Raw genomic sequence first — 26,893 nt, forward strand, 5'->3', positions numbered from 1 at the left:
AAGTGTGGTGGACATGTCGAAAACAAGACGCATGAAAAAGTCTTTCGGACTCATGGGTGGTCGAGAAGAGGAAGCAACCGTTTTGGGGCAACATTACAAGACAACTGTCCAACTTTACAGGTCGACTGAGGAACTTTTTTGCGAGAGCCCGCCCCCTTCCCCAATATTCATCGTCCGCTAACCTGTCAGTGAAAGCCGACTCCTTTTAAAGGTCACTCAAGGTCAAGTGATGACACTTTTCGATATGACCTTCCGTGTCTACTTGCCCTCAAGCTTTGGTGTCTTTGTCAACTCATAAGCAGTCAAGGATTGGGAGGGAAGGCGGTGTGTTGGGGGGGGGGGGGGGGGTGTGGCTTGAAGGGAAGGGCAGGTACGGCAGGGAGGGAGGACGGCCGACAAGAAATAAAGTCCGACTGATGATTAATTTGTCTGCCTCGTCCAGAGTGATGTCACGCGGTCGGAAACCGAGGGGTGGAGGTGTCATCGTGTTTTTTTTTTTTTTTTTTGGGGTTGGGGGGCAGTAGCTGTCAGCAGGGGCCCCCCCCATCTGACATGTGGCCGACGCTTGGATTTCCTGACATGCTGACGCTGAGGCGACTAACGGCGTTGATGCAATTCGTCAGCTGTCAGCGGCCCACGGATGAATCAATACGGCGTTTTCCGACATCGCGGCGGGTCCTCGCGCGACTTTTAGAGGGCTCGATTCAATGCGCGCATAATTCCTTAAAAGTCACAGGAAAACTGTTTTGTTTATTGGACAAATGATGAATGAAGGATAATATCCCCCTTGATTGATTTAAAATGTTACGGTACAATTTTTGTGTCACTCATCAATTTCCGTGCCTGAAAAAAAATTAAATTTGAAAGAAAACCGAGTATAACGTTGCTTGAAACATTTTCAATTTGATTTTAAACATTTCTAAAGTGAATCTGCATTTGTATTCTCTGTCCCGCCACCCGCCCGAAATCAGCAGCTAAATCTGTAGAAATGTCGGAATCTCAAGACATTTCTCCGCAAGACAATTTTCCGGCGCATGACAACAACAAAAACCAAGGGGGCGAAAGAGGACACTTGGATCAAGCAAATCTTGGCGAGCGCATTTGCATAATGGTCACTTGATAAATAAAGGCGCGGCTGGAAGTGACAGTATATAAATGAGTTGTTTTGCAGACAGCAGATGGCGGATATCACAAGGAAAAGGAGACTCGTCCCCGGAAAAGGCCCACAAAGCACGGCAGCTGCCGCCGCCGCCGCAATTAAGCCGTTCACCAGCGCCACACCGCGGCTCATAGATATTCAATTAACGTGTCGAGAACAAGGAGATGCGCCCGCTCGCCTATTGACGGCCTGACCTCTGCCCATCGATCGCAGGATCACTCGCACGCTCATTGATCCCAACGGTTTGTTGTTCCAAACGCCACAAGACGGACGAGACGAGCGAGCGCCGGGACGGGACGGGACGGGACGTGAGCGAGGGAGGGAGAGTCACGGTCACCATGGAGACCAGTCTCGTGTACAGTACGGGGTCAGCAGCCCCACATCGACCGCAAATTCATCATCACACATTGGTCAAAGATGAAATGTAAATGTAGTTAAGTCAAAGTTAGACAACCTCTGTGTGTGTGTGTGTGTGTGTTCTTGTACTCACGACATTGTGAGGACCGGCATGAGTTTTTAACCAACAGAGTGAGGACATTTTGACGAAGTGAGGACATTTTGGCCGGTCCTCACTTTGACACCCTGTGTGTGTGTGTGTGTGTGTGTGCGTGTGTGTGTGTGTTTACCTCTCTGGTCAAAGGGTCTGTGATGGCGTCTAGGCTGACGCCGCCCTCGTACGTCAGGTGGTGAAAGACGTTGAGGGCGCGCACCGCCTCGGGCCCGCGTTGCTTGTAGCCGAAAACGAGGTCAATCCACTGATGCAGCTGACACGACACAAACTCGCTCTCCAGCGCCTGCCCGACGAGCACAAGGGGCCAATTAGAGATGAGGCGCCCCCGCCTGCACCCGCGCGCGTACGCACGCACACAAAGAGATGACACACGTTGTCCGTTCGCATTCGGAAGCGCTCGCGTGTGCAGATGACCTCACGGGACCTTGCAGGAACAGCAAAACGCACGAGCAGCAATGTACACAGCTGCCGCCCTACATAAGCGATATGTAATCATATTGATACATTTTTCACTGAGAAATTTGGGAAATATGTTTGACTTAAAAAAAAAAAATGTCCTCACGTAAGATTAAAAAAAAGAGGATATAATAAGGAATAAGGACTGGAGGAATTTCTGCATTGTTTTCTGCATTGTTTGCTGAACAATTACGGAAAAGTCAAATGCAAAAAAAAATATCTATATATGATTTTTGAAGGATTCGAAGCATTTCTGCCTTACTCACTGAGAAAACAAATGTCGCCTTCTCTATTGTCTGAGCTGCGTTGTGCCGTCATCAGGCTCGCGTACCATCTCGCATGTCTCTGCCCACTTAAAGCCAACGACTCATCATTTTAGGAAGACGAATGGCTGCGCCGCTAACCGGCATCCAATTTAGTGTAAAACCAGCCTGATGAACGACCTGCGAGGGCGCATTCCTCCGCCGCCGTGTCTTTTATTGTGCGAGCGGAGAGGCGCGGATACGACGGGCGGGCCGGGCAGGCAGGCTGATGAATGCTAAGTGTACGCCGCACAATACGAGTGCCGGCGGAAGCGCTGCGGAGAGCGAGGAAAAAAACAGCCATTAGCGACAAAGGCTGCACTCGCGCACGCACGCAGGCACAGTTCGCCACAGGGCATGTCACCGCAATTGGAAGTGGCACATGCAAAGATGGAAAGTGGGAGGGAGGGAGAGAGAAAGGGAAGGGAGGAAGGCGGGGTGGGGGGGCAGAGCCAAATGAAATCATAGAGCAGGCGAGAGGTGCTGCAGACTGGAACAAAAGAAGAACCCCCTCCAAAAAAAAAATGGCGGCAGAGAGAAGATGGCGACGGCGGCGTCATGGCGCGTTGTGGAATTCAAGCGTCCGAGACTCCCACCGCCCCGGTGGGCCGGCAGACTACAAGAAAGGTCACCTCTGTAAGAGCAGCCCCGGCTCTGTCACTCAGGCTGAAAAGGTCAAGCGTGTTCTGGCTGTGTTCTGCCAGCCAGCCCCCGAAAAAGAAGAGCTGGCAAAAAAAGGACAGAGAATCTACCTGTCCAGTTTCTTTTTCATAAAAGGAACGTACCGTCTCTACATCTCGACTATGACGCGCTTTTTGGTGTCAGACATTTCTCCATCAAGTGTTCCCAGTTGCTCCATAATACCGCTGCTCACCTCTCAGAAAATAATAAGCCAGACTCGGTCTGATCCTCACCATTCTATTGATCCTCACAAAGTCTTCGGGGGTCTTGGCCCAGGGCGGCAAGTCCACGTCGCCCACCATGACGCGGTCCTCACGCATTCCCAGATGGTAGCCGTTGGCGTTGACCAACATCTCCGGCAGGTAGAAGAACTCCGGGATCAGCTCCTGAGGGTCGGGACCGGCACACGTCGTGATTTTGCAGGTGCATTTTTGGATCGTATTTATTTGGCTGGTTGATATTTTTGAAGTTAAGTTATTACTAGGGCGGCCCGGTAAGTCCAGTGGTTAGCACGTCGGCTTCACAGTGCAGAGGTACCGGGTTCGATTCCAGCTCCGGCCTCCCTGTGTGGAGTTTGCATGTTCTCCCCGGGCCTGCGTGGGTTTTCTCCGGGTGCTCCGGTTTCCTCCCACATTCCAAAAATATGCTTGGCAGGCTGATTGGACACTCTAAATTGTTCCTAGGTGTGAGTGTGAGCGTGGATGGTTGTTCGTCTCTGTGTGCCCTGTGATTGGCTGGCAACCAATTCAGGGTGTCCCCCGCCTACTGCCCGAAGACGGCTGGGATGGGCTCCAGCACCCCCCCCGCGACCCTAGTGAGGATCAAGCGGTACGGAAGATGAATGAATGAATGAATGAATGAGTTATTACTAAGAAATTCTTTACCCAAAAAAGCGTTTTCACTGGAGCACGTTTTCAATGTGCGGCGTTAACGTTTGAACCGCACATCATGTTACACAATCGAAAACATTAAACTGCCGTAGAAGAATGAGAGGAAGGCGAACGGTAACAAAAACACAGCAAACAGCGCGGCGTGAAAAGTGAGGGGTGGTGTGAGTGTTTTTTTTTTTCATTTCTTTTCACACTTATTACGACACGCCGAAGTGCTAGCGTGTAAAACTGAAGTGAGTCATTGTTGTCGGATGTGACAGCGGAGGAAGCGGGCAACAGCTGCTGGAATTCACTCCCGATTGATTGACAAGCTTAGAAAATATGCTACCGGCACTTTAAGCAAAGGTGCGACCGGTATTTCCCCTCCGCGTGAGACGGCCAGCCAAACGCCGACGCAATGAAGCGTCTGCACACCGGGAATGTTCACGTTCCGCGCTCGCGCCTGACAAAAGACTCGGGACAGCAAACGGCTACAAGAAGAAGGAGCTCACTTTAAAAAGCGTCATTCTTCTTGGAAACCCGATCTTAGACTTGAAATCTTCATCTGAAAGCGTATCCTTGTTTTTCCAAAGATTCATTTTCAACCCCGACCTGGGTTTGAAACCCGGACTTGAAATCCGAAGCCTTGTTTCCAAACGCTTGAAACCCTAACGCTGCTCTGCTAGCTTCATTTTGAAACCCTCGAGCTGAGAACGCTAACCTGAAATGTCAGCGCTAACCTTGTTTACAAGGTCATTTCCAGGGAGTCCGTTTCTCTCGGCCACGACCTGTGCATGTGCGGACAGATTGCGCATTCACGACCGGGGGTCGTTGAGGTGTTGTTTCCATCTGACTAGGGAGGTCACGCGACCATGGCGCGGACAAGGCGGCCCCGCCCTCGTGGTTGTCATTACTCTGCAGGTTAATGAAGGAGAGACCCCGGGAGACACAAAGGGCTTTTTTTTTTTTCCAATCAGGCAGCTCGATGGCCACCTCTGTCCGCTGGGCCTCGGATGACCTTCCGTCCGCCGCCTGACTCTCGGCTCAAGTCTTGACTTGGCTGTCAGGGCGCTTCATTAAGAACAGAGGCCGCACAAGATTGACATCTAAATGACGACAACGACAAAAATCAAACTGACTTTTGAAAAGTGTCATTTTTCTTCTTCCCTCGGAAGCCATTTTGCTTGGGCTTCTTTTAGCTGCACAAACGCAACAAGTGACCTCAGACGGTGTCAAAATGGATTTTCTATGCGCTATTCACACTGCGGTCAAATCTGGATCCGATCCAGATCCAGCACAGGTATGTTTAGCATTGCAGTGGTGGTTTCTACATGTGCACTGCATCAAAATCTGTCCGCTGACTTCAACCTCCAACTGAAAATGCTCATTTAAGACATTACACCGTTGTTTCAAAATATACTTTGAAACCTTAACCCTTACTGGAAACCCAATTTTGCGATTGAAATGGTAATTTTGACCCGGAAGCACAATTTGAAAAACTAATTTGAATTTGTGTGGGATTTTTCTTTTCTTTTTCTTTTTTAAGGACCGAGGAGGATGAGGACTTGATGTCACATTTTTGGGGTCAAAAATATCGGTGGCTGGTATCGGCAGCAGTACCCACGACCTTAAAATAAGGTTGGCCGGATCCCAAAACCCGTATCGATGCCGATTCTGATTTTGCCAGATGTCACTTTGCCACAGTGCATCTGAAATCCATTTTCCAATGACCGCCGCTCAAAACTGAATAATTCATATCTTAGCAAACGCAGCATTGTGTCTGGCACAAGATGGCGACGGAAGCTCGAGTCAATCCCGAGCGGACATTCGACGGCAACAACAACGTGGCACGCGCAGCGAGCTATTTGTTAACAGGGTGCCGCGTGACCGCCGGGCTGGCAGCGAGCGAGGACGACCGCTGTCCCGACACGGAGAAGGAGTGCATTTGAAACGGCGCTTGTCATTAATGCTTTATTAATTGCCGCCGGCTAGCGCGCCCGCTACCAGGGTGCGCTGGAAATGGATGACACTTTGAGGTCAGCGCCTATTCCTGTTGCGTGCGCGCGTGAGTGCGTGCCGTTGGACGAATCACGAGGCTTCAGCGCCTTCTCTTTCTGCTCTTCTTTCGTTTTCTTCCACGGGGGCTTTGGCTTTTTGTACGGGCGCCTGAGATATTATATATGTGGAGGGGGGCGTTGAGCACGGCATTCATGATTAATAGAATGTGTTAGCGCGCCGCTCTCGTGTGTAGCCGGATATGCGCCCGCCGGCCCAAATATTAGGTACACCGAGCACGACAGTCGGACTCAGACTGAGATTTGCGGATCCTGCCTTGAAACCTGAATGGTGACGCCGAACCCTCAACAGAAAGCCCAACCCCGCCGAAAAACTGGAATGTCATGACATATCTTTGTTGAATACCCAAACCTGTTTGCGCTTCCCAATCTGAAAGCCTAACCCAGGTTTAAAACCCTAATTTGAAACGGCAACGTGGTTTCCAAACCCTGCTTTAAAAGCATAAGCGCTTATCAAAAGCCAAATTCAAAACACTGAACCCTTGACACTCATATGAAGCCCTAAACTTGGTTTGAAATGGAAATTTAACACCCAAACTACAAACCCTAACCGTGGCCTCAAACACGTAAATGTGTCACCTCGTTTCCAATCCCGAAATCGACGCCCTATTCTTATTGGTTTTAGTATTAAATTGACTTTTTGAGGAGCGCCGCCCACCCCCCAAAAAAGGTCATTCATTCATTCATTCATTCATTCATCTTCCGAGCCGCTTGATCCTCACTAGGGTCGCGGGGGGTGCTGGAGCCTATCCCAGCTGTCTTCGGGCAGTAGGCGGGGGACACCCTGAATCGGTTGCCAGCCAATCACAGGGCACACAGAGACGAACAACCATCCTCGCTCACACTCGCACCTATGGACAATTTAGAGCGTCCAATCAGCCTGCCGCGCATGTTTTTGGAATGTGGGAGGAAACCGGAGCACCCGGAGAAAACCCACGCAGGCCCAGGGAGAACATGCAAATGCCACACAGCGAGGCCGGAGCTGGAATCGAACCCGGTACCTCTGCACTGTGAAGCCGACGTGCTAACCACTGGACTACCGGGCCGCCCAAGGTCATTCAGTGTTGGGCAATAAAGTCAAGCAAAGTCCATCTCTAAAGGATTGTTTGACCTCTCTTCTTCTGTACGTTTTTTTTTTTTTAAACACCCATTTCTACTTTGATTGTTGATTTCCAATTTTGGCTTTTTGTTAGACTCGTAATAAGCTTGGACCCATAATAAGCTTGCTTTCATTAAAAAAAAAAAAAAAACATGAAAACCTATCCCCTGTTGAAAAACACACAACTTGACACCCTAACACCTTACTTGTATCCCTAATTTGAAACCCTTGAAAGTCTTGAGAAAAAGAAGGGTGACGCTCGGAAGGGGGAAGTAGCACCTCGGCTACTTCCCATGCATTTTTTTTAAAGAGGACTCACCTTGACGTCAGAGGGATCCCGCTGACAGTTCCTCCAAGAGCGGGCGATGGAGGAAAAAATGCGGTCCGGGTGGTCAAATGTGTCATTGTTGGCGCTGAGAAACAAGCTGGTGAACGGCTCCTGAGGAAGCCACACACACACACACACACACACACACACACACGCACACACACACAAGAACCATCATGTCTTCTGTTTCAGACCTCAGCATATAAGATCAGTTCCTACCCGAGAGGGAAATTAACAAGCTTTCTGGCCAAGCACAACGAGCGTGAATGATAATTCGCTCAAATTAGTTTGTTTTCTTTTGCGGCGTGGCGTCGGCGGGCATCAGGAAGCAAGGGATTGTGGGAGCAAACCCGCAGAGGCCAATCTAGGCGCTGTCAAGGGAAGCTCCTCAGTTCATCAGCAGCCCCTTCCTACTAATGATGGGGTTGGGGGGGAGGGGGGGGGCAGCTCTCGGAGTTCCACAAACAACTTGTGCCTCCTCCTCCTCCTCTTCCTCCAGTAAACGAGGACCAGAGTAAGTGTGACGGACACGTCTGCAAGCCTGAAACGCATAAACCTGTCACCCCCCCACCAGCCCCACGACTTACTCCCACCTTCAGCAAATCATTACCCAGCCACTCTTTATTTAGCACACATATGCCGCTTTACTGGCCTGTGAAATGTGGTTTTTTTTTTGGGAGGGAGTGGGGGGGGATTTGGGAGCGGCTCCCGCCAATGGAGACGTAGCAGTGTCATCGGGCCTGACAGGTGATGATGCGCTAATGCTAACTGCAGAACGGGGAGAGAGTCTGTTGAGAGGGGGATGCATGGGTTTTTTTGCGGGTGGGGGGGGAGAATCACTCACCATTACAATTTGGAAACATTTTATGAGAATTAATTAACGGCACTTGATGGGAATTCCAAGGGATAAACCGGGAAATTACAAACTCAAACATGGAACTCCAAGATACTTTGGGATGGGTGGATGGAGAGATCGAGAGAGAGAAAAGACAGACAGACAGACAGACAGACAGACAGACAGACAGAAGTGAGAATATGCCAGTATAAACCTCCCAGAATGTCATTTTTAATGTAGTAATTTCACATGGAAAGTTGCAGACTGAAAATTCTATTGGTGAGTGACGCCCCCCACCCTAAGCGCCCCTCCACCCCAAAAAAACATCCATACCCCTCTCTATCTGCAGAACTGTCTCCCCGTTCTGCAGATAGCGTTAGCGCGTCGTCACCGGTCAGGTCTGATAACGCTGTTCCATCTCGATTGGCGGGTGCCACTTCCCTCATAAATTTTTTTTTTAACAGGTCAGTAATTGTCCAGAAAGTTCTCTGCGGTTTGCGTCCCGACTCACCACCCTGATGAGCCAATGCAGCACAGAGGCAGCCGTGGAGCAGTAGCGTCGGTAGTGGTACGGCGGCGTCTGGTCGTCGGCCAACGACTCGAAGCGCTGGGCGAAGAACGCGGCACGCTTGGGGTTGAGAGCGCCGACAGGCTGCGGGGGCCCGGGGGGGTGCACCCCAACAAACACAACAACAAAGAAGAACAATGAAGACCTCAGCCAAAAATTACACCCAAAAAAGCAAAAACAATAAAAACAGCAGGGGGCCCAAAGTTGACCTCTGTGGAACACCGTACAACAAAGCTTGCAACTCTACCCTCGACTTGAAACCACAATTCATTCATTCAATAATTGTGTTCATTTAAAACTGTAATCTGGGATTTAAACCTTATCTTGAAACTTTAACCCTGTCGAGAAATCCAAACTTGAAACCTCGCGGGCGTGCTGGAGCCTGTCCCAGCTGTCTTCGGGGAGTAGGCGGGGAGGCCAATCGCAGGGTCTTGAAACCCTAATTTGAAAACCTAATCCTATTTTGAAACCAAGGCTTGAAAACTGTATTAAAACCCTGGTTGCAACCTTGAAACGTGGATATCGATCCCTGGTATCAGTACTTGGCCATCCCTCGTCTTGTCATTAATACTTGTAATGGCGTCTTTTGCCCTTTGCTTGTGCTTTCCCATCGGCGCCTTCTTCAAACCGTGGAATGGCTCCTATTAAGCATACGCTTAGCCACCGATAAATTGCCTTCTCTGCCTTTTCAATCAAGCCTGCCAATACGAAAGCCCTGGAGGCACGCCGGCGGTCAATATTAATACACTCGCCATGACCCAGTCAGTCACAGTGAAGGATGACGGCGGGGCGGTGGGGAGGGGGGTGGTCGGCGTAATCAATGGCAGCTTTCTTGCCTGTGAGCGGCGACGTGAGCAAATGAAGCCGTTTGGGTCCCGAGCTACATCTGGCCACGAAGCCAAGAATAAGTTTATGGAGATCCGCGTGGATTTACGAGGTGATAATAGGTCCGCATGTGACTCGTCTCGGGCCCAGCTGGAGCACCGAGTGGGCTGCAAGGCGTCTTGCACGCCGTAAAAAAAAAAAAAAAAGAAAAAGAAAAGAAAAACAGTTGTGGTGGATGATTCGAACGTTCGACAGTGGGTACAAGTGAAATTATTGGGGTTTTTCTTGCTTTCATGACAAAAACCAGCTGCTGAGTAATGACAGCATGACAGAAGATTATACAGGCAAGCTACTTCCCCATGTTAAATGAAACATTAACCCCGATCTTGTTCTTGCATTGCAAATATGACATTTTTCCATCGCTTCAGACCCCAAATTTGAAACCCTACCTCTGATTTTAAACCCTCAGTTACTTTGTCAAAGCCCTTGTTTAAAACCACAACACTGGGGTTACAGCCAGGCTCAAAAAACATCATTTGAAACCCTGACTTGAAAGCAGAACCTGACACGAAACTAAGGATGGGCGAGTACCGATACCCAGGTACCGTGTACTCATGGACGCAGCTGATAACACGTACCGATATTGAAGGCAATACTGTTCTGGTGCAGCAGCGTGACACATCTGCAATCCATTCACTGCGTCAGAAAGAAAGGTCTTTAGGCACAATTTTGTGTATCGGTACTCGGTATCAGCGACTATCCAAAGGGTCATATGGGTATCGTCTGAAAAAAAGTGGCATCGAACCTCCCTACTGAAAAGCCTAACTTCAAACCTTAACGCGGGTGTTAAACCAGACCTTGAACTCCCAGTTGAGGGTTCACTCCTAACCGTGGGTTGAAATTTGAAACTTTGAAACCCTTCCTTGAACCCTTATTTGCGGCTTGATAACTTCAAATCAAACTTATCAGCATCGTCAGTGATCGATTAGAAACTCAACACCCCAACTTAAATCATGACTGTGACACACAAATTAGAATGAGTTGAAAACCCAAACACTGAGCGGAAACCCTGATTTGGAACATTATTTAAAACCCCCGACCCTCGTGTGAAACCCTAACTTGGGCTTTCATCACCCTGTTTTGTAACCCTCATGAAATCCAGTCCACCCCCGACTGCGATCCGCGTGCCGTTGCCGTCTTGACTGAAACCACAAACATGAAATCGTCAAAATGATCCAATTCTTCCTTTCCCAAAACGTCTCCCGAAGTACAATCAAGCGACGTATCCGTTTCGATTGCGGGAGCGGCGTGAGGGGGGGGGGTAAACGCTTTGATTTTTGCTGTCCAGGAACGCGAGCGAGGCCGCAGATGTTATTTTTGTCGGGGGCTCGCTGTCATATTTGGGCAACGTTCACCTGACAGATGGCTGACGACGGCTGCGGTCGGCGGCGCTACACGCACGCGGCCGGCCGCAAACGGTGAATGAAGCAAAATAGATGAAAGCTGACAGTTGATCCGATTCAGGAAGCATTTTCATGCATTTCCCCGAATCGAAGGAAGAATAACGAACCGAGAGGAACGCCGGGCCACTGGATTAGCATTAGCGTGCCATTTGTTTGGATTCTGAAACAGGAGTCGTTTTGTTTTTGGGGGTTTTTTGGTGGCGTCCGCATGAACGTGGCAACCCATCGGCGGCGTCTCGTGTGGAATGCCCGAGCCATGCAGGAAGATAAAATGATCAAATGACTCAATCTGAATTCGAGATTCTGTTTTGGATCAAATCAGGAAAAGGAGAACGGTACCGTCTGAGAAGAGCGAACACAACTACGACGTAACGACTTCATCCGTCGCAATCAAATCCGCAATGAAAGGTAAGACACGTTGACGACAAAATTCGGTCGCTAGCCATTAGCCAACACCCAGCGGAGCTACTGAGAGCTCAGTGGCCCATTTGCGCCGGCATGAGGCGAGTGAGTACGATTATTTCCCTTATCTTGCTTAACTCTTGTCACGGGTCGACTCAAATTTTGGCAGAGTAACTTTGGACGTGGCGGCCCGGTAGTCCAGTGGTTAGCACGTCGGCTTCACAGTGCAGAGGTACCGGATTCGATTCCAGCTCCGGCCTCCCTGTGTGGAGTTTGCATGTTCTCCCCGGGCCTGTGTGGGTTTTCTCCGGGTGCTCCGGTTTCCTCCCACATTCCAAAAACATGCGTGGCAGGCTGATTGAACACTCTAAATTGTCCCTAGGTGTGAGTGTGAGCGCGGATGGTTGTTCGTCTCTGTGTGCCCTGCGATTGGCTGGCAACCGATTAAGGGTGTCCCCCACCTACTGCCCGAAGACAGCTGGGATAGGCTCCAGCACCCCCGCGACCCTAGTGAGGATCAAGCGGCTTGGAAGATGAATGAATGAATGAATGAACTTTGGACGTGAAGATGATCGTGGACTTCAGGAAACATTCTTCTCCTCAGTTGCCCCTCACACTATCCAACTGCCCTGTGTCAACCGTCGAGACCTTCAAGTTCCTGGGAATCACAGTGGGAAGTCAACACCATCTCCATCCTGAAAAGGGCCCGGCAGCGGATGTACTTTCTGAGGCTGCTGAGGAAGCATGGCCTGCCACAGGAGGTGCTACGACAGTTCTACACGGCAGTCATCGAATCAATCCTGTGTTCTTCCATCACGGTTTGGTTTGGGGCCGCCACAAAAAAGGACAAAATCCGACTTCAACGGACAGTTAGGACGGCAGAAAAAATCATTGGCACCGCCCTACCCACTCTTGAGGACTTGCACACTGCAAGAATCAAGACACGGGCACGGAAAATCCTCCTGGATCCCCCGCACCCTGCCCACCACCTTTTTCAGCCACTCCCCTCAGGCAGACGCTACAGATCCATGCGCACCAAATCCAGTAGACACTTAAATCAGAATCAGAATCAGAATCATCTTTATTGGCCAAGTATGTAGAACACACAAGGAATTTGTCTCCGGTATAACACGCTGCACTAGTATCATCGTAAACAACAAAATCATTGAACCATTTTAGAGTAACCAGTAGTTTTGAAGTACCATTTTGTGGTGCAAGAAGAGTGACTACGTCAGTGACTGTTTAAGGAGTTAATCGCTAGAGGGAAGAAGCTGTTTAAGTGTATACTGGATTTGGTGCGCATGGATCTGTAGCGTCTGCCTGAGGGGAGTGGCTGAAAAAGGTGGTGGGCAGGGTGCGGGGGATCCAGGAGGATTTTCCGTGCCCTTGTCTTGATTCTTGCAGTGTGCAGCTTCTATCCCTCTAGCCATTAACTCCTTAAACAGTCACTGACATAGTCACTCTTCTTGCACCACAAAATGGTACTACAAAACTACTGGTTACTCTAAAATGGTTCATTTAAGGTTCAATGATTTTGTTGTTTACGATGATACTAGTGCAGCGTGTTATACCGGAGACAAATTCCTTGTGTGTTCTACATACTTGGCCAATAAAGATTCTGATTCTGATTCTGACGTGCTTGAAACTTCAACATGATGACACAATTAGCAAAAAGCATATAGCGGCTAACCAATCTGTGGCGAATGCGAGAAGTTCCCCCAGCAGTCGCCCTCACTGCATCAACCGAAAACACTTGGTGGCCTCAAGGTCAAACACATTTTACAACGGGAGGGTCATTGGAAAGAAAAAAAAAAAGTCCACCAATGGAATCATTCCATCCATCCAAAGTCAACAGCAGTCTGGGGGGATGACAAAACTCTCCGCCTGTGCCGTTCCGAGTGACTTTTGGAGCATGGAAACAGGGAGGCCTAAATGGAACCACGTGAAAACCAACTCCAGTGTCCGTCGGCGGCTTTGAAACGAAGGCCAAACGCGCACGCCGTGTTTGTCGAGGAAACCTCGCTCGGCACGTCACAATCGCGCAGTGTTGGTCCTGGCGACCGACGGCGTGTGAAGTGAACCGGGGGGCTCGTATACATTGTGTAGGAGAAAGAAAATAAACAGTCATCTTTCGTCTGAGCCGCAAAGTCAAATTCAATTAAAGCTGAGCGCGGGGGCCCTTGCGCAGCCTCAACTTTGGATCGCACGATGTATGCAGCGTTGGAAGGAAAATCCGAGTGGCACGATTGCAACCGCACGTTTTTGCCAACAGGGGGCGCCTACGCAGCTCGTCAAGTTGGTACCCTCGTCACGTACAAGATGTCTGGTGGGACCTGTGTTTTTCACTTCCTATGGCGTCGTCAAACTTGACCCGAACCGTTTTCCGAACCGAGGTTTCGCAATTTAGCATCAGCTGTCAGTCGTGCTGAGGACATTTTCATCTTTGAGAGTCCCCTTGAAAACGGCCAATCAGATGGTGGCTTCGGGTCAACTCGTGATAGACCCGCCAATGAAATTTGATTTTCATTTCATATCGTTACAAAATAGAATCGGGCGGCCCGGTAGTCCAGTGGTTAGCACGTCGGCTTCACAGTGCAGAGGTACCGGGTTCGATTCCAGCTCCGGCCTCCCTGTGTGGAGTTTGCATGTTCTCCCCGGGCCTGCGTGGGTTTTCTCCGGGTGCTCCGGTTTCCTCCCACGTGGATGGTTGTTCGTCTCTGTGTGCCCTGCGATTGGCTGGCGACCGGTTAAGGGTGTCCCCCGCCTACTGCCCGGAGACAGCTGGGATAGGCTCCAGCACCCCCCGCGACCCTCGTGAGGATCAAGCGGTACGGAAAATGAATGAATGAATGAATGAATGAACAAAATAGAATCATATGGAGCCAGATACTCGCGTTCCAGCTGGAGAGCGCAATCCATCCCGCGCGGGAGCACGCCCCACTTTAGATTTCACAAGGAATTACGCCCGCCGCGGCGCGTTGCGACGTCGGCACACGTCGGGAGTCGTTTGCGCTCGCTTTGCGGCCGCGGTCGCATGCAATCAGGGGAGGCGGGCGCTCAAAAACAAAGCAGATGTGCGGCAAGCGAGCGCCGCGCGAAAGGACGGCTAAGAAATGCTCCATCGGGGGGAAAAGGGAAGCGAGGTTGTTCCCAAGACGACAAGTTCTCTCCGCGTCACACGCCATCTCTTCTCTGATTGGCTGAGGAGAAGTCACACAATTTTATTTCGGCAGTGGTTGCACAAGATAAAAATCATCTGGCTCCAGATACATTTTGAAGCAGACTAAACCTCGATTTGACGCAAACTCAAATCAAATCAATCGTCAAGCGACGTCAAGCTTTTCTGACTAATTCCGCCAGTTATGTTAATTACTATTAGCGACGAGACCGGTAGGATGACTGAGTCACGAGATGAGCGATCACAAGTCACAATGCATGTGACTTGATACAACAGCAGCGCAGTTTTGGCATCGTGTCGCGTGAGGCAGCAATAATTCAGAAAAAAAAAAAAAAAAAAAAAGCAACCAAACAAACAACTCGCATCACATGATTGAACAGCTACGAGGAACGTCAGCGCGTTCTTCTCCTCGTCTGTCAGCCGCTTGTCAAGTCATCAGGAAATAATCGTTAAGACTCCGAAGGTGCAACGCATGGTGATGACTTGACATCCAAATATGCGGCGCCCGGGGGGGCCCGCGGGCGCCTCCTTTCACAGCCGATTGGCAGGTAATTGCCGGCGAGCGGGTGAGCGGAATATCTGGCGGTGTGCAGCGGTTAAGTGCGGACGTTTGAAACAATGCCGTCCGTCAAGCCGCGCTCAGCCGAGAGCGTGACAAATGAGACGTTAATGTGCTTTGTGACGCGTGGGAAAAAGAAGAGGCGCGTGCGCGCAGGTGTTAGCCGCGTTTAAGAGGGGTTTTATTTGCGTCGAGGCAAATATTACAATATTGTGGAAAATGTACATTTGGAATACTTCTCAAAAGTAAAAAGTTATGTCCGACGAGAAATGGAGTCGTGTCATTTGTTGGCTTGATGAGTGTAACTAAATTCTGTTTTTGCATTTTGGACATGGCGGTCACCCCGAGTTCACATTCGTCCTCAAATTCATTTTTCTTCTTTGGCTTTTGACTCGGCACGAGACTTGATTTTGAGTGTCGGTGTTTTTGTGCTTTTATTGTGTTTTTGATCGTTTGATTGCCGGTTGTGGTATGAATTCTTTTTGGCTCTCGAAATGCAGTTGAATTAAGTTGAGCAAATCATCTCGCTAACCGGGCCAGTGCCAGTCATCCAAAACCGGTTCATGTAGGATTCTGCTCTGCCCCCCTTGTTGTCACGGTAACCGAAGCCCAACTCTCAGACTGGAGCGGGTGGGCTGAGCAGTGTCCTTATTTGATTTCAGGGAAGTTGTTGGAGGACAGAAAATAATGTTAGTGTTTGTGTTCAAAGCATTCCAAAAGTTTTTTTTTTTTAATGGATGACATTACTTTTTAAATAAGTGTCCTAGGGCGGCCCGGTAGTCCAGTGGTTAGCACGTGGGCTTCACAGTGCAGAGGTACCGGGTTCGATTCCAGCTCCGGCCTCCCTGTGTGGAGTTTGCATGTTCTCCCCGGGCCTGCGTGGGTTTTCTCCGGGTGCTCCGGTTTCCTCCCACGTTCCAAAAATATGCATGGCAGGCTGATTGAACACTCTAAATTGTCCCTAGGTGTGAGTGTGAGCGTGGATGGTTGTTTGTCTATGTGTGCCCTGCGATCGGCTGGCTACCGATTCAGGGTGGCCCCCGCCTACTGTCCGGAGACGGCTGGGATAGGCTCCAGCACCGCCCGCGACCCTAGTGAGGATCAAGCGGCTCGGAAGATGAATGAATGAATGAATAAGTGTCCTAATATCCATCCATCCATCTTCTACCGCTTATCCGGGGCCGGGTCGCGGGGGCAACAGCTTTAGCAGGGAAGCCCAGACTTCCCTCTCCCTAGCTACTTCTTCCAGCTCTCCCCGGGGGATCCCGAGGCGTTCCCAGGCCAGCTGGGTGACATAGTCTCTCCAGCGTGTCCTGGGTCTTCCTCGGGGTCTCCTCCCGGTGGGACATGACCGGAACACGTCACCGGGGAGGCGCTCAGGAGGCATCCGAATCAGATGCCCAAGCCACCTCATCTGGCTGGAGGAGAAGCGGCTCGACTCGGAGCCCCTCCCGGATGACCGAGCTTCTCACCTTATCTCTAAGGGAGAGCCCGGACACCCTGCGGAGAAAACTCATTTCGGCCGCTTGTATCCGGGATCTCGTTCTTTCGGTCACGACCCATAGCTCGTGACCAGAGGTGAGGGTTGGGACGTAGATCGACCGGTAAATTGAGAGCTTCGCCCTTTGGCTCAGCTCCTTCTTTGTCCTAATATATTTGAAAAATACATCTGGCCAAAATGTTGCATTCTGTGCTTTTACGCATTGTCAATAAATTCCTAAAATGGTGACATTGGAATATTTTTTTTCCCCTATAAAGTATTGAACCGTTACCGTTTTACGGATGCTGTCAGTGTGCGACATTTTACACTCATTTCACCAGAACACGAGGCACACCTGCACAAGTTTAACCAATATCATAAAAGTCGCCTTTGCAGCCATTTGCGAAAAGTGTCATTCGGCTCTCGGGTGCGCCGAGTGTGTGCAGTATGTCATCCATTATGGAGTGTGGGGGTGGGGGGGTGCGCGCAGAGCCACGGGGCTCCAAGGACAACTGTCAAATGTTTCGGGCCTGTGAACTCATGCTAATGAAGGCAGCTCCGGCCTGTAAACAGCATGGGAGGATGTCACCGGAATACATTTGCAATACATAACCGTCTGCCCGGGGGCGGGTGGGGTGGAGGGAGGGGCACACGGACGGACGGACGGACGGACGGACAGGCGTGCGACCTCTCTTTCCTGAAGAAAAACAGCTGCGCAAATATAACGACGTGCAACGGGAGAATGTCGAGAAGACAAATTGTTTCGTAAAGTTGAACGAAGCGAAATGTGACGGGCGTGAAATTTGCGCGTTTGTACGTCTTTGGGGGTGGAGGCGTGGCCTAGTTAGTAGGGTGAGGGTCGGTGTCTCCTGCACGCTCTTTGTGCGCGTTCTCATTTTGTATTTGTGCGCTTGTACCGTTCAATCGACGGCTAAAAGCGCGCCAGTGACTGCGGCCCTCCTTTCTTTTGTTTTTCACTTCACGCTAGCGTCGTCGTAAGCACGGTTTCAGATAGTTGTCATTTATTTTTGGGCTTTATTTTTCCAGACGTTTTATACTTAGCGTTTGACTTTGCTCCTGACTTTGTCCAAATTTGACACGCTAACACTGCGCCGCCACGCCAGCCATGCAATTTTATGCTTGTACGATTTTTCTTTTTTATCGTCCCTCATAACTCAAATGCATTGTCTTGCGTTACACACAAACTAGAATTGCATTCTAGCCAGCCAAGGACAAAAACAAAATAATAATAAATAAACTGCCGAGGATCAACGTGACAAAGCGAGTCAGTAAAGAGATGTGAGTCAGGAATGCGACTGTTTTCAGGTCAGTGAGCTCAACATTCTGAGCGAGAGAGAGAGATGAAGAGTGGGGGGGGGGGGCGGTGTGAATCAAGTAAAGCAGGCCAAAGTTTGCGCTAGAATGATCCGCTGTCTTTTCAGCCGCATCGGAGAACAAAACACAGACAGAAAACAAAAACCCCAATTACCCACTGGAAGACAACCGGATTTTGGAAATGTTCCTCATTTCTAGACCTGGGGTGTCAAACTCATTTTTGTCGCGGGCCACATTGAAGTGAGCATTTTCCTTGGAGGGAAGTTCTGACTGTCAAGAACAAGATTGTTTGAGTTACTGTAATGAGGGATTTGGTAACAGGAAAATGCTTACAATCGCTCTCTTATTTTTTACATATGAGAAGTTGAAATTTTGGTCCAGATTTTAGCAATCATGGTAGAAGTTGATTCATTCATTCATTCATCTTCCGAGCCGCTTGATCCTCACTAGGGTCGCGGGCGGTGCTGGAGCCTATCCCAGCTGACTTCGGGCAGTAGGCGGGGGACACCCTGAATCGGTTGCCAGCCAATCGCAGGGCACACAGAAACGAACAACCATTCGCAACCACACTCACACCTAGGGACAATTTAGAGTGTTCAATCAGCCTACCACGCATGTCTTTGGAATGTGGGAGGAAACCGGAATACCCGGAGAAAACCCACACAGGCCCGGGGAGAACATGCAAACTCCACACAGGGAGGCCGGAGCTGGAATCGAACCCGGTACCTCTGCACTGTGAAGCCAACGTGCTAACCACTGGACTAATGAATGAATGAATGAATGAATGAATGAATGGTAGAAGTTGACATGTTTGATTTACTGTCGCGGGCCACATAAAATGATGCGGCGGGCCAGATTTGGCCCCCGTGCCTTGAGTTTGACATCTTCTTCTAGACTCAATATAATATTACGGCGTGCTGTTGCGTGCGCTACCTTGGAGAGATCTCGGAAGTTAGCGGGCAGGGTGAGGTCCAGTTCCTGAGAGTCGTAGCTGGCCAGCACCCAGGGGAAGAGCGGGTAGCGGTTCAGGTCGTTGTATGTCCTGCCTGGAACACAACAAAGCAGAGAGGCAGCGTGAGTGAAAGCCGCGGGGAGCGGCGCGCCGCATTCCGACGGGCCCCGCAAATCTTGCCGCCCTTAACCGGACGTGCTATATGAGAACGCTCGGCGCTTGCCCGCTGAGCAGAGAAGACCGCGCACGGGCACGGGGGTCGACCTCGGCCCGGCACGTCTGCTGGTTTTGATCCGCCTGGCTTGCCAGATGTGAGTCGACGAGTCCCGCGCTGCCAGCCGCAATATGGCTTTCAGATGGCAAAACATGTCGGAAGAAATATGTGGGAAGATGCACGGAACGTGTTTTCGCTTGTTTGGTCGAGACGCGCAACAGCTGCGGGGGTCAGGGGTGAGCCTGTCATCCGCAAGACCGTACGGACACTTTGGCGGATTGATTTTGGAGGCCAATCATGACAGCAAGTCGAAACAATGCACGTTGAGACGTTTCCAGTTGAAAATACACCGCGGGAATTGTTGAAGCGGGATACGCGGCCAGCAGGCGAGCTTCGCGTCCCCCTCATCTGTCGAAACCCGAAACTAAAAAGAAAATAGAAAAAGAGTGCGAAGTGTGAATCCCATGCACCCCCATTGTGATGCAATGATTCCGTGATGCTAATGAATTAGCGAGGAAAAGGTTAAAAGATTTTTTTTAAAAAGGCGGCGTCAAAGTTCTGCAGAGTTTGGAAGCATCATCACCACAAAAGAAAAAAAAGAAGCGCCGCGCCATTAAGGCGTCGGCGTAGCAAGAGTCGGGGGGTGTCAGGATGTTAATAATAGCGGAATAGTGGTTAATTAGAAGAGCGCGTCCCCTTCGCACCTCTTTCCGGCACTTCTTCACCCCCACAGGCCAACTGTCTGCTGCTTTCCTCCGCCGCCTCCTGACGTGCCTGTCAGCCCGGGTCATTACCGGGGGATTTTTTTTTTCCTTTTTTCATTTAATGAATTTCCCGCATTTTTTTCCCTCCATCTTGCCTTTGCGTCTAATTAGCTGACAATAATGTATCGAAGGAGCCGAGCGCCGAGGCTAAATATAAATATGCATGAACGCGGCGGCGTGACACCTCTCAGGGCCTGGCTCGCCTTTCCCTTGTTCGCTTCACTTCAGATCAGAGAGGAGACTGCCGAGTTTCTCCAATCCACACTCGTACACTCTCGACGAGCCTAATTAGCCGGACGAGTGTGCGCTTCAAACAGCTCTCAACGAGCGTCGAGGAAGACCACTTAAGGACGAGGCAAAGAAACCGGGCCGCCGCCGCCGCTGCCTGGCACTCCTTCTGCGACGTCGCCAGTCACCGCACCCCTACGCCGAAGATGAACATAATTGCTTTCAACATAAAGCTTTCCGTTCCGATAAAATCTCTTCCACGATAGGCCGAAAATGAGTCCAAATCAATGGAGTTGACTGATGGCAACAACATGAATGAGCGAGCAAAACTACAGCTGCAATTAAGTGGCCACATCAGGCGGGGGGGACGAGGCAGAACGAAGATATGCATTTTGTGCTTTTTTTTTGGGGGGGGGGGGGGGTTAAACCAATCCTATCTACATAGACTTAAAGCTTCGGAAACAAGTCTCGAAATGAGTGCTTTTACATGTCCTTGTCTGTTGCGCCTCATCAAAACGCATCCACCAAAAGACAGTAAAAGTAGAAGAAATGGCGAAATAGTTCGCTTGTAGTTCGGAAATAGTTCGGAGACTTCTCATTCATGACATAGCATCAGGAGCAACTGGGCGATGAGTCATCTTGCTCAAGGGCAATTCGACATAGTCACTAGGGCCGGGGATCAAACCAACAACTGCTTGGTTGGGAGAATATCACTCCATCTATCTTGTATCTATCTAACTGTCTGTGTTGCTAACTGTCAATCTATTTAGCTCGCTGTCAAGCTAGCTGTCTATCTATCTATGTAGCTATCCATCCATCTTTTGCTGCGACAGTCCCACCACCGGGTACGCCAAAGTAAAGTGAAACTAGATAAAGGAGTAAAAGGAGAGCTGCCGAAACAGTCCCAAAAAGAATTGCTTGGCTCACGTGACCTAGCGCGGCTAGCGAAGCTCCGTGCTACTCACAAAGAAGCAGCTAGCCGTCAACGAGCTTCAAGCTAACTACTAGAGCGGCTAAACACATTGCAGAGTCGCTCCTAAATCAGTAGTTATCGACTGCCTAGTGGCGGATTACGAGAAAAGATGGAGAAGCCATGCTAATTGCTAAGCTAACATAAGATTGACACGGTTAGCGCGTTAAACACTGGAATTAAGTGCTTGGGTTATGGAGTCCCCTTTTCACATTACGAGAAAAGATGGAGAAGCCATGCTAATTGCTAAGCTAACATAAGATTGACACGGTTAGCGCGTTAAACACTGGGATTAAGTGCTTGGGTTATGGAGTCCCCTTTTCACATTACGAGAAAAGATGGAGAAGCCATGCTAATTGCTAAGCTAACATAAGATTGACACGGTTAGCGCGTTAAACACTGGAATTAAGTGGTTGGGTTATGGAGTCCCCTTTTCACATTACGAGAAAAGATGGAGAAGCCATGCTAATTGCTAAGCTAACATAAGATTGACACGGTTAGCGCGTTAAACACTGGAATTAAGTGCTTGGGTTATGGAGTCCCCCTTTTCACAGACGTCTGGCTGGATCCGCCGCAAAGCGCAAAATATTCAACTTTGAACAGAAAAATAGCAGGACAATTAAAAAGTGTCTGGGATCTGGAGTTAATAAACCAATTAAGGTGCGACATCGACTCATTCACTTGGACGTTAAGATTCGCTAACTGTAATCCAACCGCTTACTGCCAACGACATCTCGGTTACATTTTTCAATGGGGAGGTGTGCAAGAGGTTCTCATCCGGTTTGTCGGTGAAATTCAGGTTTGTCAACCCCCTGTAATGAGTAACAAGTCCCAACGCGGTCTTCGTACCTGCGATGGTGTTGAGGAACATGAGGTACTCAAAGTTGGAGATCTCTCTCCTCTGCCAGCGCTGCGTCATGTTGGATGACTTGAAGAGCTGCCGAGGGCTGGCCAGCGAGACCCGCCTGGAAAAAAAAGAAGACGTGCGGGCGGTTTTCAAACGTGCCATTTCGAAAGCTGAGAGTGTGTATTCAGTTCCGGGGGAAGCTGGGACGTGACCAAAACGCCGAGCTTTGTGTCACGTCTGGCACGGGTTGAACACGCGCTACGTCCGATGACTCAACACTTCATCAATTAATGGATCAATCAGGGTTTGGATTTGAGCCTTGAAGGGCTTAATTTGTCATTTTGGCAAGACATTTTGGACAATCGCACGTTTTGCGGAAACACGCTTGGGAAAGGCCCTTTTCTGTTGCCAAGCGAGGTCCACAAGGTCACGCTTGAATGAGAACGCTGCGGAAGAACAAGCGTAGCAAAACACCTTGGAAATATCTTTTGAGGATATTGAACTTTTTTTTTTAATCGGTTAAAAATCAATGGCGACTTGACAAAATGAAAGATTTACATTGATCGAGGTAGTCAAGTGCAGCTAAGAGCTTGGGGACATTAAAAAAAAAATTTGACAGCAATGACATGGAGGAACGTTAACCGAGGCGCATTAACGTGGCGATGACTTCAAAGACGTAACATGTTCCCCAACAGGGGCCTTATTAAGAAGACTTGACATCCGTACCATACTAATTCCCTGCTAGCCATTTTCGAAGCAGTTTCTAATATTGCCAGAGCATTTTTGATCTTTCAAGAGCCAGGTCATATTTGCACAGCCTACCAAAACACAGACTAGACTCTCTTATTTCGCACAAAAGAATCTTTTTATTTTTTTTCGTGATTAGCAGTGGAATTAAAAAAAAAAAAAGCCCCACCAGATTCTGACCCAAAAGCGCACAACAGTAAGAGTGCGCGATGGAACAAGTGCCAAGTCTAGTTCCATCCAGTATAGTTGCGCATAAGTGCAAGTCTAATGCACAAAAAATTTAAAAAAAATAAGCCAAGCATCAGGACTTGCCAGAGAGTGCACCAGCCCACCTGTCTTGTGGGAGTCCATAGCTGGTCCCCACGCCGACTCGAGGAAGACTATGCACCGCTTTCTTCACTGTGGACTGGTCAGGGAAGTTAAACAGGACGGATGCTGTGAACGCACACACAAAAGAAAAACATTTGACCCTTCTAAAGCATTCTATTCTATTTTGTTTTGTTGTTCGATGAATATCAGCCCAATTTATTTATTCATTTATTTTATAAGTGAGTCGTTAAATTATCCTAAAATGACATACTGTACAAACTTCCCGATAGTGTAGTCTCCTTTTATTCTTAATTCAGAGCTAGCATGTAACAGGACAGATGCTGTGAACGCACACACAAAAGAAAAACATTTGACCCTTCTAAAGCATTCTATTTTGTTTTGTTGTTCGATGAATATCAGCCCAATTTATTTATTTATAAGTGAGTTGTTAAATTATCCTAAAATGACATACTGCACAAACTTCCTGATAGTGTAGTCTCTTTTTATTCCTAATTCAGAGCTAGCATGTAACAGGACAGATGCTGTGAACGCACACACAAAAGAAAAATATTTGACCCATCTAAAGCATTCTGTTCTATTTTGTTTTGTTGTTCGATGAATATCAGCCCAATTTATTTATTCATTTTATTTTATAAGTGAGTCGTTAAATTATCCTAAAATAACATACTGTACAAACTTCCCGATAGTGTAGTCTCCTTTTATTCCTAATTCAGAGCTAGCATGTAACAGGACAGATGCTGCGAACGCACACACACAAAAGAAAAAAATTTGACCCTTCTAAAGCATTCTATTCTATTTTGTTTTGTTGTTCGATGAATATCAGCCCAATTTATTATTTTTTTTTATAAGTGAGTCGTTAAATTATCTTAAAATGACATACTGTACACCTTTTATTCCTAAATCAGAGCTAGCATGTTTAGAATCCCTCTAATTAGGACCCTGCATTTAGTTAAGGCACCCGTCTGGGCACCCTTTAGAGCAGAGGACCCCAGTTGTTGTGATTCACTGCAGCCTATGTGGGGCACAACACAAACATAAGCACTGAAATTCGTTCTTGAAGAATGAGATTTGTTTTCTGTCTACACAGTGCTAGATTGATATTATTGAGTTAGTATTTACCTGTGTGGATCGTTTTTGTTATTTAAATGCCTAAATTCAGTGGTTAAGCTAACAGTAGCATTCTGTGTGTGGGCAAAAGAATGCGATTTACATCAAAGATAACATGGTGTATGTTGTATTCTATTCGCTCGATTTATTAGCAGTTATTTGTTTTTTCCTGTACCTTTATGCTGACAGCGACCCTATGTGGATTACTTTTCTACATATACCATTCATAACAGCTCTTATTTGTGTCTGCCAGAAAATTCCACATAAAACCCACCATAAAATGCCATCGGGTAACATTCTTTATACCTGAACCTTGTGGTGGGAAATACCTTCACACATACAAAAAAAAAACAAACAACCAAGCAAACACGGCATTGCCGGTGTACTAATAGAGGACCCAAGCCCCACCAGATGTGATGCAATACAAAAATGGCGTACTTCTATTGGCCATGAAGACCTCCACGGCTGTGTTCTGCAGCAGGTGACACCTGGAGAAGACGGCGCGGATTTCGCTGAACATCCACTTCCCATGCAGACCTTCTGTGTACGCCAAAACCTGAGCCGGGACACATTTTATGGCACTTAGCAACTCAGTCTGACTTTGCTTACCTTAAAGGAAAGCTTACGTAAAACAATGAGAGCCCATTAAGCCCCCCCCACCCCCACCAGAACTCCACCATACAAAATGTACATGCACATGAAATCCATTATTTTAATGTGACAATGGATTTGTGAGTTAGCTGAAGCTTGGTCCTGGACTTCAAATCTGCTTTTCACAAAAAACGTGAAAGATTCATGCATTCAATTCAGAATACCAACAAAAAATTTTTTTTAACGTTTTAACCATCAAGTGTCTGCACAAAATAAAATCACCTGGATACAGAACCATGACTTAACTAGATTACTGCATTTGGACCCATTCCGGGCATTCCCAAGTGAACCCCATGAGGCGTGTGACACATTAAGGGGAAAACAAGCACCCCCCCCCTGCCCCCCACCCCCCAAAATCAATAAAAACATTGCATTGAAGGCCGAGGTGGCAGACGACAAAAGGACGGGAGCCGCAGGGCCGCGCGTATCGAAAAGTACGCCAATTGTTCTGACAGGTGAGAATGGGCTCCCCCCCCCCCCACTCGCAGCGCTCCCGCCTTTTTCCATCTCGCTTCCCTCCGAACAATTTTATCCCGCGGCGACCTCATCTGCTCTCCCGGGTCGTCGCGGCGCCATCTCTTGAGAGGCATCGTGTGAGAATCAAGATAGAGCGCTAACACCGACGGCCAGGTGTGCGTGTACACAACCGTGGCTCGCAACCTTTATGGGGGGGCGGTGCAAAAAATTTCACAGCATGCCAGAAGAAAAAAAAAAGGATTTATACCACATTGAGATTTTGAAGTATTTTTTGAGAATTTTTCCATGTACTTCCTACATTTTCAAACGATTTATTTGTCAAAATAGGCTTGTAATTGTTTTTAACATCATCATCTTCAACTCATACTCATTTCAAAATAGAGAGCGCCGGCGGTGTGCAGCAGGGAGCGCGTGGCCGCCGCCTTAATTTCTCCACGGAATAGCCGGCCGGCCGGCCGACCCCGCCCGGCTCTCTGGAGCTCAATTAAAATTGGATTAGATGAAGATAGCGGATGTGCAAGCCTCCGCATCCCTCAACTGATGCTCCCCTCCAGGGTAATGCCCCCCCCCCCCCACCTCATTTGACACCTCTGCAAAGCACCACGACACAGCTCCCCACCCCCCAACTCAAACAGTTGTCATAGTGACAGCGCGGGCCAAGAGGAGGGGCCGGGGGGGTTGATTGCTACGAGAGGACGGCAGGTGAGGGTCATTTTTTTTTTAAAGCCCCCTCCTCATCTTTCTTTGCTACGTCCAGATGTTGAGGGGGGTGGGGGGGGGGGTGCAAATCTGCTGTGTGCAACGTCCAAAGGCATCATGAGGAGGTTTGAACAGCTTGTCAGGTGAGATGTGGCATTTCCGTGACCGTATTTGGGCGTCGCAGTCCACTCTTTCAGCGCTTCCTCATTCGACAACAAAAAACTTTGTATTCAACTCAAATACATTTTCAGTCAATGGATCGACTCCGAGGACAGTTTGGCGAGAGAGCATGTCTGCCTCACAGTTCTGAGGTTCCGCGTTCGAAAATGTTTGCCAGAATTATTAAACGGCAACATGGCTTCATGAACATATTCCATTGGATGGATTCCTTTTTTTTTTTTTTTGCTTTTGAAAATTCAGACCCTGAAGACGGTTTCAAATCTGAGATTTTGGTGGGTGAGCAAGTCCGAGATTTTGGTGGGTGAGCAAGTCCAAGACCGAAAATGCAGTTTTACAATTATTTCTCTGGCAACTAGATCTGGAGATTTTTCCCAATTGCTTCTACATTTGAACAACAGTTAAGTATACGTGGCAAGAGAGGTGATCCTAAATTGCTTTTTTTTTTTTTGTTAAAGCATCTTTTTTTTTTTGCTCAATATTTTGTCAAAAAGGACTGCATTGATCAACAGCAACACAGCCTGATGAATAATCAAAACTGCAAGCCCTGTAATCAGTGTGACCTCGAAATGTGACATTTGGGAGGCATGTCTATCACGAGTAGT

General features: G+C 48.7%; 1 protein-coding gene across 1 annotated transcript in view; it reads right to left on the bottom strand.

The window, feature by feature from the left end:
* The window catches only part of LOC127608540 (neurobeachin-like), a 160,371-nt gene that overhangs the window by 13,848 nt on the left and 119,630 nt on the right, over positions 1-26,893 (bottom strand). Inside the window, exons 40-47 of the mRNA XM_052077661.1 lie at positions 24,723-24,840; positions 23,180-23,282; positions 22,103-22,218; positions 19,059-19,171; positions 8,827-8,967; positions 7,472-7,591; positions 3,343-3,495; positions 1,786-1,953 (exon numbers count right to left, since the gene is read on the bottom strand). Coding sequence (XP_051933621.1) covers positions 1,786-1,953; positions 3,343-3,495; positions 7,472-7,591; positions 8,827-8,967; positions 19,059-19,171; positions 22,103-22,218; positions 23,180-23,282; positions 24,723-24,840 — 1,032 coding nt within the window. The remainder of the gene's footprint in view (positions 1-1,785; positions 1,954-3,342; positions 3,496-7,471; positions 7,592-8,826; positions 8,968-19,058; positions 19,172-22,102; positions 22,219-23,179; positions 23,283-24,722; positions 24,841-26,893) is intronic.

Source organism: Hippocampus zosterae, chromosome 10, assembly GCF_025434085.1.
Source record: "Hippocampus zosterae strain Florida chromosome 10, ASM2543408v3, whole genome shotgun sequence".
NCBI classification, from domain to species: domain Eukaryota; kingdom Metazoa; phylum Chordata; class Actinopteri; order Syngnathiformes; family Syngnathidae; genus Hippocampus; species Hippocampus zosterae.